The sequence below is a fragment of the Salmo salar genome, chromosome ssa09 (assembly GCF_905237065.1).
Source record: "Salmo salar chromosome ssa09, Ssal_v3.1, whole genome shotgun sequence".
Classification (NCBI taxonomy): domain Eukaryota; kingdom Metazoa; phylum Chordata; class Actinopteri; order Salmoniformes; family Salmonidae; genus Salmo; species Salmo salar.
The window spans coordinates 52,763,483-52,782,055 of record NC_059450.1 but is presented as its reverse complement, the minus strand read 5'-3'; the positions used below and the strand labels follow the sequence as shown (position 1 = coordinate 52,782,055).

At 41.0% G+C, this 18,573-nt stretch overlaps 1 protein-coding gene across 5 annotated transcripts in view; it reads left to right on the top strand.

The window, feature by feature from the left end:
• Positions 1-18,573, top strand: part of LOC106591480 (attractin) — a 627,298-nt gene that overhangs the window by 482,218 nt on the left and 126,507 nt on the right. For all 5 annotated transcript variants that reach the window (XM_045723805.1, XM_045723804.1, XM_045723802.1 and 2 more), the window contains exon 25: positions 11,306-11,367. In XM_045723805.1, coding sequence (XP_045579761.1) covers positions 11,306-11,367 — 62 coding nt within the window. The remainder of the gene's footprint in view (positions 1-11,305; positions 11,368-18,573) is intronic.

Genomic DNA, 18,573 nt, shown 5'->3' with positions numbered 1-18,573 from the left:
CATGTTGCTGTTAGTTTAGTGTGTCTACAGTTTAGCATCATGTTGCTGTGTTAGTTTAGTGTGTCTATAGTCTACAGTTTAGCATCATGTTGCTGTGTTAGTTTGGTTTGTCCACAGTCTACAGTTTAGCATCATGTTGCTGTGTTAGTTTAGTGTGTCTATAGTCTACAGTTTAGCATCATGTTGCTGTGTTAGTTTAGTGTGTCTATAGTCTACAGTTTAGCATCATGTTGCTGTGTTAGTTTGGTTTGTCCACAGTCTACAGTTTAGCATCATGTTGCTGTGTTAGTTTAGTGTGTCTATAGTCTACAGTTTAGCATCATGTTGCTGTGTTAGTTTAGTGTGTCTATAGTTTAGCATCATGTTGCTGTGTTAGGGTGGTTTGTCTACAGTTTAGCATCATGTTGCTGTGTTAGTTTAGTGTGTCTATAGTCTACAGTTTAGCATCATGTTGCTGTGTTAGTTTAGTGTGTCTACAGTTTAGCATCATGTTACTGTGTTAGTTTAGTGTGTCTATAGTCTATAGTTTAGCATCATGTTGCTGTGTTAGTTTGGTTTGTCTATAGTCTACAGTTTAGCATCATGTTGCTGTGTTAGTTTAGTGTGTCTATAGTCTACAGTTTAGCATCATGTTGCTGTGTTAGTTTAGTGTGTCTATAGTTTAGCATCATGTTGCTGTGTTTGTTTGGTTTGTCTACAGTTTAGCATCATGTTGCTGTGTTAGTTTAGTGTGTCTATAGTCTACAGTTTATCATCATGTTGCTGTGTTAGTTTAGTGTGTGTACAGTTTAGCATCATGTTGCTGTGTTAGTTTAGTGTGTCTATAGTCTACAGTTTAGCATCATGTTGCTGTGTTAGTTTAGTGTGTCTATAGTCTACAGTTTAGCATCATGTTGCTGTGTTAGTTTAGTGTGTCTATAGTCTACAGTTTAGCATCATGTTGCTGTGTTGGTTTGGTTTGTCTACAGTTTAGCATCATGTTGCTGTGTTAGTTTAGTGTGTCTGTAGTCTACAGTTTATCATCATGTTGCTGTGTTAGTTTAGTGTGTCTACAGTTTAGCATCATGTTGCTGTGTTAGTTTAGTGTGTCTATAGTCTACAGTTTAGCATCATGTTGATGTGTTAGTTTAGTGTGTCTATAGTCTACAGTTTAGCATCATGTTGCTGTTAGTTTAGTGTGTCTACAGTTTAGCATCATGTTGCTGTGTTAGTTTAGTGTGTCTATAGTCTACAGTTTAGCATCATGTTGCTGTGTTAGTTTGGTTTGTCCACAGTCTACAGTTTAGCATCATGTTGCTGTGTTAGTTTAGTGTGTCTATAGTCTACAGTTTAGCATCATGTTGCTGTGTTAGTTTAGTGTGTCTATAGTTTAGCATCATGTTGCTGTGTTTGTTTGGCTTGTCTACAGTTTAGCATCATGTTGCTGTGTTAGTTTAGTGTGTCTATAGTCTACAGTTTATCATCATGTTGCTGTGTTAGTTTAGTGTGTGTACAGTTTAGCATCATGTTGCTGTGTTAGTTTAGTGTGTCTATAGTCTACAGTTTAGCATCATGTTGCTGTGTTAGTTTAGTGTGTCTATAGTCTACAGTTTAGCATCATGTTGCTGTGTTAGTTTAGTGTGTCTATAGTCTACAGTTTAGCATCATGTTGCTGTGTTGGTTTGGTTTGTCTACAGTTTAGCATCATGTTGCTGTGTTAGTTTAGTGTGTCTATAGTCTACAGTGTATCATCATGTTGCTGTGTTAGTTTAGTGTGTCTACAGTTTAGCATCATGTTGCTGTGTTAGTTTAGTGTGTCTATAGTCTACAGTTTAGCATCATGTTGCTGTGTTAGTTTAGTGTGTCTACAGTTTAGCATAATGTTGCTGTGTTAGTTTAGTGTGTCTATAGTCTACAGTTTAGCATCATGTTGATGTGTTAGTTTAGTGTGTCTATAGTCTACAGTTTAGCATCATGTTGCTGTTAGTTTAGTGTGTCTACAGTTTAGCATCATGTTGCTGTGTTAGTTTAGTGTGTCTATAGTCTACAGTTTAGCATCATGTTGCTGTGTTAGTTTGGTTTGTCCACAGTCTACAGTTTAGCATCATGTTGCTGTGTTAGTTTAGTGTGTCTATAGTCTACAGTTTAGCATCATGTTGCTGTGTTAGTTTAGTGTGTCTATAGTTTAGCATCATGTTGCTGTGTTTGTTTGGCTTGTCTACAGTTTAGCATCATGTTGCTGTGTTAGTTTAGTGTGTCTATAGTCTACAGTTTATCATCATGTTGCTGTGTTAGTTTAGTGTGTGTACAGTTTAGCATCATGTTGCTGTGTTAGTTTAGTGTGTCTATAGTCTACAGTTTAGCATCATGTTGCTGTGTTAGTTTAGTGTGTCTATAGTCTACAGTTTAGCATCATGTTGCTGTGTTAGTTTAGTGTGTCTATAGTCTACAGTTTAGCATCATGTTGCTGTGTTGGTTTGGTTTGTCTACAGTTTAGCATCATGTTGCTGTGTTAGTTTAGTGTGTCTATAGTCTACAGTTTATCATCATGTTGCTGTGTTAGTTTAGTGTGTCTACAGTTTAGCATCATGTTGCTGTGTTAGTTTAGTGTGTCTATAGTCTACAGTTTAGCATCATGTTGCTGTGTTAGTTTAGTGTGTCTACAGTTTAGCATAATGTTGCTGTGTTAGTTTAGTGTGTCTATAGTCTACAGTTTAGCATCATGTTGATGTGTTAGTTTAGTGTGTCTATAGTCTACAGTTTAGCATCATGTTGCTGTTAGTTTAGTGTGTCTACAGTTTAGCATCATGTTGCTGTGTTAGTTTAGTGTGTCTATAGTCTACAGTTTAGCATCATGTTGCTGTGTTAGTTTGGTTTGTCCACAGTCTACAGTTTAGCATCATGTTGCTGTGTTAGTTTAGTGTGTCTATAGTCTACAGTTTAGCATCATGTTGCTGTGTTAGTTTAGTGTGTCTATAGTCTACAGTTTAGCATCATGTTGCTGTGTTAGTTTGGTTTGTCCACAGTCTACAGTTTAGCATCATGTTGCTGTGTTAGTTTAGTGTGTCTATAGTCTACAGTTTAGCATCATGTTGCTGTGTTAGTTTAGTGTGTCTATAGTTTAGCATCATGTTGCTGTGTTAGGGTGGTTTGTCTACAGTTTAGCATCATGTTGCTGTGTTAGTTTAGTGTGTCTATAGTCTACAGTTTAGCATCATGTTGCTGTGTTAGTTTAGTGTGTCTACAGTTTAGCATCATGTTACTGTGTTAGTTTAGTGTGTCTATAGTCTATAGTTTAGCATCATGTTGCTGTGTTAGTTTGGTTTGTCTATAGTCTACAGTTTAGCATCATGTTGCTGTGTTAGTTTAGTGTGTCTATAGTCTACAGTTTAGCATCATGTTGCTGTGTTAGTTTAGTGTGTCTATAGTTTAGCATCATGTTGCTGTGTTTGTTTGGTTTGTCTACAGTTTAGCATCATGTTGCTGTGTTAGTAAGTACAGATCATCATGTTGCTGTGTTAGTTTAGTGTGTGTACAGTTTAGCATCATGTTGCTGTGTTAGTTTAGTGTGTCTATAGTCTACAGTTTATCATCATGTTGCTGTGTTAGTTTAGTGTGTCTACAGTTTAGCATCATGTTGCTGTGTTAGTTTAGTGTGTCTATAGTCTACAGTTTAGCATCATGTTGCTGTGTTAGTTTAGTGTGTCTACAGTTTAGCATAATGTTGCTGTGTTAGTTTAGTGTGTCTATAGTCTACAGTTTAGCATCATGTTGATGTGTTAGTTTAGTGTGTCTATAGTCTACAGTTTAGCATCATGTTGCTGTTAGTTTAGTGTGTCTACAGTTTAGCATCATGTTGCTGTGTTAGTTTAGTGTGTCTATAGTCTACAGTTTAGCATCATGTTGCTGTGTTAGTTTGGTTTGTCCACAGTCTACAGTTTAGCATCATGTTGCTGTGTTAGTTTAGTGTGTCTATAGTCTACAGTTTAGCATCATGTTGCTGTGTTAGTTTAGTGTGTCTATAGTCTACAGTTTAGCATCATGTTGCTGTGTTAGTTTGGTTTGTCCACAGTCTACAGTTTAGCATCATGTTGCTGTGTTAGTTTAGTGTGTCTATAGTCTACAGTTTAGCATCATGTTGCTGTGTTAGTTTAGTGTGTCTATAGTTTAGCATCATGTTGCTGTGTTAGGGTGGTTTGTCTACAGTTTAGCATCATGTTGCTGTGTTAGTTTAGTGTGTCTATAGTCTACAGTTTAGCATCATGTTGCTGTGTTAGTTTAGTGTGTCTACAGTTTAGCATCATGTTACTGTGTTAGTTTAGTGTGTCTATAGTCTATAGTTTAGCATCATGTTGCTGTGTTAGTTTGGTTTGTCTATAGTCTACAGTTTAGCATCATGTTGCTGTGTTAGTTTAGTGTGTCTATAGTCTACAGTTTAGCATCATGTTGCTGTGTTAGTTTAGTGTGTCTATAGTTTAGCATCATGTTGCTGTGTTTGTTTGGTTTGTCTACAGTTTAGCATCATGTTGCTGTGTTAGTTTAGTGTGTCTATAGTCTACAGTTTATCATCATGTTGCTGTGTTAGTTTAGTGTGTGTACAGTTTAGCATCATGTTGCTGTGTTAGTTTAGTGTGTCTATAGTCTACAGTTTAGCATCATGTTGCTGTGTTAGTTTAGTGTGTCTATAGTCTACAGTTTAGCATCATGTTGCTGTGTTAGTTTAGTGTGTCTATAGTCTACAGTTTAGCATCATGTTGCTGTGTTGGTTTGGTTTGTCTACAGTTTAGCATCATGTTGCTGTGTTAGTTTAGTGTGTCTGTAGTCTACAGTTTATCATCATGTTGCTGTGTTAGTTTAGTGTGTCTACAGTTTAGCATCATGTTGCTGTGTTAGTTTGGTTTGTCCACAGTCTACAGTTTAGCATCATGTTGCTGTGTTAGTTTAGTGTGTCTATAGTCTACAGTTTAGCATCATGTTGCTGTGTTAGTTTAGTGTGTCTATAGTTTAGCATCATGTTGCTGTGTTTGTTTGGCTTGTCTACAGTTTAGCATCATGTTGCTGTGTTAGTTTAGTGTGTCTATAGTCTACAGTTTATCATCATGTTGCTGTGTTAGTTTAGTGTGTGTACAGTTTAGCATCATGTTGCTGTGTTAGTTTAGTGTGTCTATAGTCTACAGTTTAGCATCATGTTGCTGTGTTAGTTTAGTGTGTCTATAGTCTACAGTTTAGCATCATGTTGCTGTGTTAGTTTAGTGTGTCTATAGTCTACAGTTTAGCATCATGTTGCTGTGTTGGTTTGGTTTGTCTACAGTTTAGCATCATGTTGCTGTGTTAGTTTAGTGTGTCTATAGTCTACAGTTTATCATCATGTTGCTGTGTTAGTTTAGTGTGTCTACAGTTTAGCATCATGTTGCTGTGTTAGTTTAGTGTGTCTATAGTCTACAGTTTAGCATCATGTTGCTGTGTTAGTTTAGTGTGTCTACAGTTTAGCATAATGTTGCTGTGTTAGTTTAGTGTGTCTATAGTCTACAGTTTAGCATCATGTTGATGTGTTAGTTTAGTGTGTCTATAGTCTACACTTTAGCATCATGTTGCTGTTAGTTTAGTGTGTCTACAGTTTAGCATCATGTTGCTGTGTTAGTTTAGTGTGTCTATAGTCTACAGTTTAGCATCATGTTGCTGTGTTAGTTTGGTTTGTCCACAGTCTACAGTTTAGCATCATGTTTCTGTGTTAGTTTAGTGTGTCTATAGTCTACAGTTTAGCATCATGTTGCTGTGTTAGTTTAGTGTGTCTATAGTCTACAGTTTAGCATCATGTTGCTGTGTTAGTTTGGTTTGTCCACAGTCTACAGTTTAGCATCATGTTGCTGTGTTAGTTTAGTGTGTCTATAGTCTACAGTTTAGCATCATGTTGCTGTGTTAGTTTAGTGTGTCTATAGTTTAGCATCATGTTGCTGTGTTAGGGTGGTTTGTCTACAGTTTAGCATCATGTTGCTGTGTTAGTTTAGTGTGTCTATAGTCTACAGTTTAGCATCATGTTGCTGTGTTAGTTTAGTGTGTCTACAGTTTAGCATCATGTTACTGTGTTAGTTTAGTGTGTCTATAGTCTATAGTTTAGCATCATGTTGCTGTGTTAGTTTGGTTTGTCTATAGTCTACAGTTTAGCATCATGTTGCTGTGTTAGTTTAGTGTGTCTATAGTCTACAGTTTAGCATCATGTTGCTGTGTTAGTTTAGTGTGTCTATAGTTTAGCATCATGTTGCTGTGTTTGTTTGGTTTGTCTACAGTTTAGCATCATGTTGCTGTGTTAGTTTAGTGTGTCTATAGTCTACAGTTTATCATCATGTTGCTGTGTTAGTTTAGTGTGTGTACAGTTTAGCATCATGTTGCTGTGTTAGTTTAGTGTGTCTATAGTCTACAGTTTAGCATCATGTTGCTGTGTTAGTTTAGTGTGTCTATAGTCTACAGTTTAGCATCATGTTGCTGTGTTAGTTTAGTGTGTCTATAGTCTACAGTTTAGCATCATGTTGCTGTGTTGGTTTGGTTTGTCTACAGTTTAGCATCATGTTGCTGTGTTAGTTTAGTGTGTCTGTAGTCTACAGTTTATCATCATGTTGCTGTGTTAGTTTAGTGTGTCTACAGTTTAGCATCATGTTGCTGTGTTAGTTTAGTGTGTCTATAGTCTACAGTTTAGCATCATGTTGATGTGTTAGTTTAGTGTGTCTATAGTCTACAGTTTAGCATCATGTTGCTGTTAGTTTAGTGTGTCTACAGTTTAGCATCATGTTGCTGTGTTAGTTTAGTGTGTCTATAGTCTACAGTTTAGCATCATGTTGCTGTGTTAGTTTGGTTTGTCCACAGTCTACAGTTTAGCATCATGTTGCTGTGTTAGTTTAGTGTGTCTATAGTCTACAGTTTAGCATCATGTTGCTGTGTTAGTTTAGTGTGTCTATAGTTTAGCATCATGTTGCTGTGTTAGGGTGGTTTGTCTACAGTTTAGCATCATGTTGCTGTGTTAGTTTAGTGTGTCTATAGTCTACAGTTTATCATCATGTTGCTGTGTTAGTTTAGTGTGTCTACAGTTTAGCATCATGTTGCTGTGTTAGTTTAGTGTGTCTATAGTCTACAGTTTAGCATCATGTTGCTGTGTTAGTTTAGTCTGTCTATTATCTACAGTTTATCATCATGTTGCTGTGTTAGTTTAGTGTGTTTATAGTCTACAGTTTAGCATCATGTTGCTGTGTTAGTTTAGTGTGTCTATAGTCTACAGTTTAGCATCATGTTGCTGTGTTAGTTTAGTGTGTCTATAGTCTACAGTTTAGCATCATGTTGCTGTGTTAGTTTAGTGTGTCTATAGTCTACAGTTTATCATCATGTTGCTGTGTTAGTTTAGTGTGTCTATAGTCTACAGTTTATCATCATGTTGCTGTGTTAGTTTAGTGTGTCTATAGTCTACAGTTTAGCATCATGTTGCTGTGTTAGTTTAGTGTGTCTATAGTCTACAGTTTAGCATCATGTTGCTGTGTTAGTTTAGTGTGTCTATAGTCTACAGTTTTGCATCATGTTGCTGTGTTAGTTTAGTGTGTCTATAGACTACAGTTTAGCATCATGTTGCTGTGTTAGTGTAGTGTGTCTATAGACTTCAGTTTAGCATCATGTTGCTGTGTTAGTTTAGTGTGTCTATAGACTACAGTTTAGTATCATGTTGCTGTGTTAGTTTAGTGTGTCTATAGACTACAGTTTAGCATCATGTTGCTGTGTTAGTTTAGTGTGTCTATAGTCTACAGTTTAGCATCATGTTGCTGTGTTAGTTTAGTGTGTCTACAGTTTAGCATAATGTTGCTGTGTTAGTTTAGTGTGTCTATAGTCTACAGATTAGCATCATGTTGATGTGTTAGTTTAGTGTGTCTACAGTCTACAGTTTAGCATCATGTTGCTGTGTTAGTTTAGTGTGTCTACAGTAATTTTAGCATCATGTTGCTGTGTTAGTTTAGTGTGTCTATAGTCTACAGTTTAGCATCATGTTGCTGTGTTAGTGTGGTGTGTCTATAGACTACAGTTTAGCATCATGTTGCTGTGTTAGTTTAGTGTGTCTATAACAGTTTAGTATCATGTTGCTGTGTTAGTTTAGTGTGTCCTACAGTTTAGCATCATGTTGCTGTGTTAGTTTAGTGTGTCTATAGTCTACAGTTTATCATCATGTTGCTGTGTTAGTTTAGTGTGTGTCTACAGTTTAGCATCATGTTGCTGTGTTAGTTTAGTGTGTCTATAGTCTACAGTTTAGCATCATGTTGCTGTGTTAGTTTAGTGTGTCTATAGTCTACAGTTTAGCATCATGTTGCTGTTAGTTTAGTGTGTCTACAGTTTAGCATCATGTTGCTGTTTTAGTTTAGTGTGTCTATAGTCTACAGTTTAGCATCATGTTGCTGTGTTAGTTTGGTTTGTCCACAGTCTACAGTTTAGCATCATGTTGCTGTGTTAGTTTAGTGTGTCTATAGTTTAGCATCATGTTGCTGTGTTTGTTTGGTTTGTCTACAGTTTAGCATCATGTTGCTGTGTTAGTTTAGTGTGTCTATAGTCTACAGTTTATCATCATGTTGCTGTGTTAGTTTAGTGTGTCTATAGTCTACAGTTTAGCATCATGTTGCTGTGTTAGTTTAGTGTGTCTATAGTCTACAGTTTAGCATCATGTTGCTGTGTTAGTTTAGTGTGTCTATAGTCTACAGTTTAGCATCATGTTGCTGTGTTGGTTTGGTTTGTCTACAGTTTAGCATCATGTTGCTGTGTTAGTTTAGTGTGATAGTCTACAGTTTATCATCATGTTGCTGTGTTAGTTTAGTGTGTTGTCTACAGTTTAGCATCATGTTGCTGTGTTAGTTTAGTGTGTCTATAGTCTACAGTTTAGCATCATGTTGCTGTGTTAGTTTAGTGTGTCTACAGTTTAGCATAATGTTGCTGTGTTAGTTTAGTGTGTCTATAGTCTACAGTTTAGCATCATGTTGATGTGTTAGTTTAGTGTGTCTATAGTCTACAGTTTAGCATCATGTTGCTGTTAGTTTAGTGTGTCTACAGTTTAGCATCATGTTGCTGTGTTAGTTTAGTGTGTCTATAGTCTACAGTTTAGCATCATGTTGCTGTGTTAGTTTGGTTTGTCCACAGTCTACAGTTTAGCATCATGTTGCTGTGTTAGTTTAGTGTGTCTACAGTTTAGCATCATGTTGCTGTGTTAGTTTAGTGTGTCTATAGTCTACAGTTTAGCATCATGTTGCTGTGTTAGTTTAGTGTGTCTATAGTCTACAGTTTAGCATCATGTTGCTGTGTTAGTTTAGTGTGTCTATAGTTTAGCATCATGTTGCTGTGTTGGTTTGGTTTGTCTACAGTTTAGCATCATGTTGCTGTGTTAGTTTAGTGTGTCTATAGTCTACAGTTTATCATCATGTTGCTGTGTTAGTTTAGTGTGTCTACAGTTTAGCATCATGTTGCTGTGTTAGTTTAGTGTGTCTATAGTCTACAGTTTAGCATCATGTTGCTGTGTTAGTTTAGTGTGTCTATTGTCACAGTTTAGCATCATGTTGCTGTGTTAGTTTACTGTGTTTATAGTCTACAGTTTAGCATCATGTTGCTGTGTTAGTTTAGTGTGTCTATAGTCTACAGTTTAGCATCATGTTGCTGTGTTAGTTTAGTGTGTGTACAGTTTAGCATCATGTTGCTGTGTTAGTTTAGTGTGTCTATAGTCTACAGTTTAGCATCATGTTGATGTGTTAGTTTAGTGTGTCTATAGTCTACAGTTTAGCATCATGTTGCTGTGTTAGTTTAGTGTATTGTCTACAGTTTAGCATCATGTTGCTGTGTTAGTTTAGTGTGTCTATAGTCTACAGTTTAGCATCATGTTGCTGTGTTAGTTTGGTTTGTCCACAGTCTACAGTTTAGCATCATGTTGCTGTGTTAGTTTAGTGTGTCTATAGTCTACAGTTTAGCATCATGTTGCTGTGTTAGTTTAGTGTGTCTATAGTTTAGCATCATGTTGCTGTGTTTGTTTGGTTTGTCTACAGTTTAGCATCATGTTGCTGTGTTAGTTTAGTGTGTCTATAGTCTACAGTTTATCATCATGTTGCTGTGTTAGTTTAGTGTGTGTACAGTTTAGCATCATGTTGCTGTGTTAGTTTAGTGTAAGTCTACAGTTTAGCATCATGTTGCTGTGTTAGTTTAGTGTGTCTATAGTCTACAGTTTAGCATCATGTTGCTGTGTTAGTTTAGTGTGTCTATTGTCTACAGTTTATCATCATGTTGCTGTGTTAGTTTAGTGTGTTTATAGTCTACAGTTTAGCATCATGTTGCTGTGTTAGTTTAGTGTGTCTATAGTCTACAGTTTAGCATCATGTTGCTGTGATAGTTTAGTGTGTCTATATTTTAGCATCATGTTGCTGTGTTAGGGTGGTTTGTCTACAGTTTAGCATCATGTTGCTGTGTTAGTTTAGTGTGTCTATAGTCTACAGTTTATCATCATGTTGCTGTGTTAGTTTAGTGTGTCCACAGTTTAGCATCATGTTGCTGTGTTAATTTAGTGTGTCTATAGTCTACAGTTTAGCATCATGTTGCTGTGTTAGTTTAGTGTGTCTATAGTCTACAGTTTAGCATCATGTTGCTGTGTTAGTTTAGTGTGTCTATAGTCTACAGTTTAGCATCATGTTGCTGTGTTAGTTTAGTGTGTCTATAGTCTACAGTTTAGCATCATGTTGCTGTGTTAGTTTAGTGTGTCTATAGTCTACAGTTTAGCATCATGTTGCTGTGTTAGTTTAGTGTGTCTATAGACTACAGTTTAGCATCATGTTGCTGTGTTAGTTTAGTGTGTCTATATACTCAGTTTAGCATCATGTTGCTGTGTTAGTTTAGTGTGTCTATAGACTACAGTTTAGCATCATGTTGCTGTGTTAGTTTAGTGTGTCTATAGTCTACAGTTTAGCATCATGTTGCTGTGTTAGTTTAGTGTGTCTATAGTCTACAGTTTAGCATATTGTTGCTGTGGACATTACACTACATTTCCCCGTGTGTGTGTGTGTGTGTGTGTGTGTGTGTGTGTGTGTGTGTGTGTGTGTGTGTGTGTGTGTGTGTGTGTGTGTGTGTGTGTGTGTGTGTGTGTGTGTGTGTGTTTACAAGGTCTCAAGAACACACACTCAAAGGCAAGCACACACTCACAGGCAAGCACAGACAGACAGACACATTGTCAGACACGCACACACACTCACGTACAGACACTCACACATTGAATGCAGTCATGCCAATTATAGCCAGTTTGTCTGTCTCTAAGCTGTCTTTCTCTCCTCAGATTGCCTTCTCTCAGCACAGTAACTTCATGGATCTGGTGCAGTTCTTCGTCACGTTCTTCAGGTGAGCTCCTCTTCCTCCTACTCATCCTTCCTCATCATCCTCTTCTTCCCACTCATCCTTCCTCCTCATCCATCCTCATCATCCTCCTCTTTCTCGTCATCCTTCCTCCTCATCCTTCCTCATCATCCTCCTCTTCCCACTCATCCTTCCTCCTCATCCTTCTCTTCCCACTCATCCTTCCTCCTCATCCTTCCTCATCATCTTTCCTCCTCATCCATCCTCATCATCCTCCTCTTCCCACTCATCCTTCCTCCTCATCCTTCTTCCTCATCCTTCCTCATCATCCTCCTCTTCCCCCTCATCCTTCCTCCTCATCCTCCTCTTCCCACTCATCCTTCCTCATCATCCTTCTCTTTCTCGTCATCCTTCCTCATCATCCTCCTCTTTCTCGTCATCCTTCCTCATCATCATCTTCCTCTTCCTCCTCAGCCTTTCTGATCCTTCCTCATCCTCCTTGTCTTTCATCTTCCTCCTCTTTCTCATCATCCTCTTCCTCCTCCAATTATTCCTCCTCTTCCACATCCTCTCTCCATTTCCTCTCACCACTTCCTCCTCCCTCCTCCTCTCTCCACTACCTCATCCTCCCTCTTCCTCCCTCCACTTCCTTCTCCTCCCTCTTCCTCCCTCCTCCTTTCTCCACTTCCCTCTCCTCCCTCTTCCTCCCTCCACTTCCTTCTCCTCCCTCTTCCTCCCTCCACTTCCTTCTCCCTCTTCCTCCCTCCTCTTTTCTCCACTTCCTCCTCCTCCCTCTTCCTCTCTCCTTCTCTATCCACCTCCTCTTCCTCCCTACTCCTCCCCTTTCTCCTCCCTCCTCTTCCTCCCCGTCCTCCTCCTCTTCTCCCAACTTTCTCCCTCCACTTCCTCTTCCTCCCTCCTCCTCCTGTCTCCACTTCCCCCCTCCACTTCCTCTTCCTCTCTCCTCCTCCTCTCTACACTTCCTCTCCCTCCCACCTCCTCTCTCCACTTCCTCTCTCCATTTCCTCCTCCTCCCTCCTCCTCCTCTCTCCACTTTCTCTCCCTCCTCTTCCTCCCTCCTTCTCCTCTCTCCACTTCCTCTCTCCACTTCCTCCTCCTCCCTCCTCTTGTTGATGCCAAACCGCTCTACCACTGCAGCAGACATTACTGCAGAGAAACATTCATTGAACTGTCAACAAAAACAAACGCACACACCTCATCCTAACACCTCGGGTAGTCTACCTGAGGGAAAACAGGAAATGGGAATGTGTTTGTGTGAGGCGCTTGTCTCTGTGTGAATGTAATAGTACTGATGTGATGTGTTATTGACCAGCACCGTACTGATGTGATGTGTTATTGACCAGCACCGTACTGATGTGGTGTGTTATTGACCAGCACCGTACTGATGTGATGTGTTATTGACCAGCACCGTACTGATGTGATGTGTTATTGACCAGCACCGTACTGATGTGATGTGTTATTGACCAGCACCGTACTGATGTGATGTGTTATTGACCAGCACCGTACTGATGTGATGTGTTATTGACCAGCACCGTACTGATGTGATGTGTTATTGACCAGCACCGTACTGATGTGATGTGTTATTGACCAGCACCGTACTGATGTGGTGTGTTATTGACCAGCACTGTACTGATGTGGTGTGTTATTGACCAGCACCGTACTGATGTGGTGTGTTATTGACCAGCACTGTACTGATGTGGTGTGTTATTGACCAGCACCGTACTGATGTGGTGTGTTATTGACCAGCACCGTGCTGATGTGATGTGTTATTTCCCAGCACCGTACTGATGTGGTGTGTTATTGACCAGCACCGTACTGATGTGGTGTGTTATTGACCAGCACCGTACTGATGTGGTGTGTTATTGACCAGCACCGTACTGATGTGATGTGTTATTGACCAGCACCGTACTGATGTGATGTGTTATTAACCAGCACCGTACTGATTTGATGTGTTATTGACCAGCACCGTACTGATGTGATGTGTTATTGACTAGCACCGTACTGATGTGATGTGTTATTGACCAGCACTGAACTGATGTGATGCGTTATTGACCAGCACCGTACTGATGTGGTGTGTTATTGACCAGCACCGTACTGATGTGTTATTGACCAGCACCGTACTGATGTGATGTGTTATTGACCAGCACCGTACTGATGTGTTATTGACCAGCACCGTACTGATGTGATGTGTTATTGACCAGAAGCGTACTGATGTGGTGTGTTATTGACCAGCACCGTACTGATGTGGTGTGTTATTGACCAGCACCGTACTGATGTGATGTGTTATTGACCAGCACCGTACTGATGTGATGTGTTATTGACCAGCACCGTACTGATGTGATGTGTTATTGACCAGCACCGTACTGATGTGATGTGTTATTGACCAGCACCGTACTGATGTGATGTGTTATTGACCAGCACCGTACTTATGTGATGTGTTATTGACCAGCACCGTACTGATGTGATGTGTTATTAACCAGCACCGTACTGATTTGATGTGTTATTGACCAGCACCGTACTGATGTGATGTGTTATTGACTAGCACCGTACTGATGTGATGTGTTATTGACCAGCACTGAACTGATGTGATGCGTTATTGACCAGCACCGTACTGATGTGGTGTGTTATTGACCAGCACCGTACTGATGTGTTATTGACCAGCACCGTACTGATGTGATGTGTTATTGACCAGCACCGTACTGATGTGTTATTGACCAGCACCGTACTGATGTGATGTGTTATTGACCAGAAGCGTACTGATGTGGTGTGTTATTGACCAGCACCGTACTGATGTGATGTGTTATTGACCAGCACCGTACTGATGTGATGTGTTATTGACCAGCACCGTACTGATGTGATGTGTTATTGACCAGCACCGTACTGATGTGATGTGTTATTGACCAGCACCGTACTTATGTGATGTGTTATTGACCAGCACCGTACTGATGTGGTGTGTTATTGACTAGCACCGTACTGATGTGGTGTGTTATTGACCAGCACCGTACTGATGTGGTGTGTTATTGACCAGCACCGTACTGATGTGTTATTGACCAGCACCGTACTGATTTGGTGTGTTATTGACCAGCACCGTACTGATGTGATGTGTTATTGACCAGCACCGTACTGATGTGGTGTGTTATTGACCAGCACTGTACTGATGTGGTGTGTTATTCACCAGCACCGTACTAATGTGATGTGTTATTGACCAGCACTGTACTGATGTGGTGTGTTATTGACCAGCACCGTACTGATGTGGTGTGTTATTGACCAGCATCGTACTGATGTGATGTGTTATTTACCAGCACCGTACTGATGTGATGTTTTATTGACCAGCACCATACTGATGTGGTGTGTTATTGACCAGCACCGTAATGATGTGGTGTGTTATTGACCAGCACCGTACTGATGTGATGTGTTATTGACCAGCACCGTACTGATGTGGTGTGTTATTGACCAGCACCGTACTGATGTGTTATTGACCAGTACTGTACTGATGTGATGTGTTATTGACCAGCACCGTACTGATGTGTTAATGACCAGCACCGTACTGATGTGATGTGTTATAGACCAGCACCGTACTGATGTGATGTGTTATTGACCAGCACCGTACTGATGTGATGTGTTATTGACCAGCACCATACTGATGTGATGTGTTATTGACCAGCACCGTACTGATGTGATATGTTATTGACCAGCACCGTACTGATGTGATGTGTTATTGACCAGCACCGTACTGATGTGGTGTGTTAATGACCAGCACCGTACTGATGTGATGTGTTATTGACCAGCACCGTACTGATGTGTTATTGACCAGCACCGTACTGATGTGGTGTATTATTGACCAGCACCGTACTGATGTGTTATTGACCAGCACCGTACTGATGTGGTGTGTTAATGACCAGCACCGTACTGATGTGATGTGTTATTGACCTGCACTGTACTGATGTGTTATTGACCAGCACCGTACTGATGTGTTATTGACCAGCACCGTACTGATGTGTTATTGACCAGCACCGTACTGATGTGGTGTGTTAATGACCAGCACCGTACTGATGTGGTGTGTTATTGACCAGCACCATACTGATGTGTTATTGACCAGCACCATACTGATGTGGTGTGTTATTGACCAGCACCGTACTGATGTGTTATTGACCAGCAGCGTACTGATGTGGTGTGTTATTGACCAGCACCGTACTGATGTGGTGTGTTATTGACCAGCACCATACTGATGTGTTATTGACCAGCACCATACTGATGTGGTGTGTTATTGACCAGCACCGTACTGATGTGTTATTGACCAGCAGCGTACTGATGTGGTGTGTTATTGACCAGCACCGTACTGATGTGTTATTGACCAGCACCCTACTGCTGTGGTGTGTTATTGACCAGTAATTGCTTGGTCCCCACATGGATACAGGGTTCGTACGGTCATGAAAAGTCTAGAAAAGTCATGACATTTTTAAATTGTGTTTTCCAGGCGTGAAAAAGTTTTGGAAAATTATCAAATACAGAAGGTTTTGGGAAAGTTCTGGAAATTAATTTCATAATGTCATTATTACCCCAGAATGTCAGTTAATCCAGAGGACAATTCAGTCTTATTTTTTTGTTCTTTCTCCAACCTGACCCCTGTAATTCGTTCTTTTTGTCAATAAATTGACAGTTATGGAAGCCTGGAGGTTTTTTTGTTCTAGCCGTGAAGACATAGTGATTCAACATGTCCAGGTGATACGGGCCACGCCGATAACTCCACCTTGGTTCCCAAGTTTCTAAACCCATACCAAACCGTCTTTGGTCTAGTGTCACCATAATATTTGGATTGAAGAAGTGTGATGCTAATCAGTAGTATATTTTAGCGATTTGCAGGAGAAGACATTTTGTATGTGAGCTAAACAGTGCACCTGAGGCTATGGATGAGAAAGTGAACTTGTTCCAAAAGTTTAGCTCAGTATTAACAGCAAGGGTTGCATAAAATAGGCGCAATGTTTTTTTGGTTTTTTTACTGACGCATTTGGCGATGTTCAGTTCATTGGCACAAAAACGTATAAACAAAAGCATTCAAATGTAAGCTCTTCCTATACTATGCCCTCTGTAATTATTGGGACAGTGACACGTTTTTGGATGTGTACTCCAGCGCTTTGGATTTTAAATGATATAATGACTATTAGGTTAATGTTAGATGTGTTTAGAAAACATATTCTATTCTTGTTTCCAATAAAAGTGACTCCAAAATGACTACATTATTTACCATTAATTTCTCTTGGGCACAAATGAAAACTGACGGTCTGCACTGTAACCTCATAGTCATTTTATAATTTCAAATCCAAAGTGCTGGAGTACACATCCAGAACAACCTACGTGTGTCTCTGTCCCATTAATAAGAGGACGCTCTCTATGTGCAGCACGTTGTTTTACGTTTCAATTTATCTGATCAGTTATTGTTTTCTGGCTCAAACCGTGAGCAACATCTGTCAAACTCTCAAAACACAGGGATGCCGATTCACGTAGGTTATCTAAGGTACAGGGTTGAGTATCGGGTGGAGGCCGGCTAGTAATGGTGACTATAGTTCAGGACAGGGTACTGGGCGGAAGCTAGTAATGGTGACTATAGTTCAGGACAGGATACTGGGTGGAGGCCGGCTAGTAATGGTGACTATAGTTCAGGACAGGGTACTGGGCGGAGGCTAGTAATGGTGACTATAGTTCAGGACAGGGTACTGGGCAGAGGCTAGTAATGGTGACTATAGTTCAGGACAGGGTACTGGGCGGAGGCTAGTAATGGTGACTATAGTTCAGGACAGGATACTGGGTGGAGGCTGGCTAGTAATGGTGACTATAGTTCAGGGCAGGGTACTAGGTGGAGGCCGGCTAGTAATGGTGACTATAGTTCAGGGCAGGGTACTGGGAGGAGGCCGGCTAGTAATGGTGTCTATAGTTCAGGTCAGGGTACTGTTGTGGTAGCCGGCTAGTAATGGTGACTATAGTTCAGGGCAGGGTACTGGGAGGAGGCCGGCTAGTAATGGTGACTATAGTTCAGGACAGGGTACTGGGCGGAGGCCGGCTAGTAATGGTGTCTATAGTTCAGAACAGGATACTGGGTGGTAGCCGGCTAGTAATGGTGACTATAGTTCAGGGCAGGGTACTGGGCGGAGGGCGGCTAGTAATGGTGACTATAGTTCAGGGCAGGGTACTGGGCGGAGGCCAGCTAGTAATGGTGACCATAGTTCAGGACAGGGTACTGGGTGGAGGCCGGCTAGTAATGGTGACTATAGTTCAGGACAGAGTACTGGACGAAGGCCGGCTAGTAATGGTGACTATAGTTCAGGGCAGGGTACTGGGCGGAGGCCGGCTAGTAATGGTGACTATAGTTCAGGACAGGGTACTGGGCGGAGGCAAGTAATGGTGACTGTAGTTCAGGACAGGGTACTGGGCGGAGACCGGCTAGTAATGGTGACTATAGTTCAGGGCAGGGTAGTGGGAGGAGGCCGGCTAGTAATGGTGACTATAGTTCAGGGCAGGGTACTGGGCGGAGGCCGGCTAGTAATGGTGACTATAGTTCAGGGCAGGGTATTGGGCGGAAGCCGGCTAGTAATGGTGACTATTGTTCAATGCAGGGTACTGGGTGGAGGCCGGCTAGTAATGGTGTCTATAGTTCAGGATAGGGTACTGGGCGGAGACCGGCTAGTAATGGTGACTATAGTTCAGGACACAGTACTGGGCGGAGGCCGGCTAGTAATGGTGTCTATAGTTCAGGGCAGGGTACTGGGCGGAGGCCGGCTAGTAATGGTGACTAAAGTTCAGGGCAGGGTACTGGGCGGAGGCCTGCTAGTAATGGTGACTATAGTTCAGTACAGGGTACTGGGCGGAGGCCGGCTGGTAATGGTGACTATAGTTCAGGGCAGGGTACTGGGTGGAGGCCGGCTAGTAATGGTGACTATAGTTCAGGGCAGGGTACTGGGCGGAGGCCGGCTAGTAATGGTGACTATAGTTCAGGACAGGGTACTGGGCGGAGGCCGGCTAGTAATGGTGACTATAGTTCAGGGCAGGGTACTTGGCGGAGGCTGGCTAGTAATGGTGACTATAGTTCAGGACAGGGTACTGGGCGGAGTCCGGCTAGTAATGGTGACTATAGTTCAGGACAGGGTACTGGGCGGAGACCGGCTAGTAATGGTGACTATTTTTCAGGACAGGGTACTGGGCGGAGACCGGCTAGTAATGGTGACTATAGTTCAA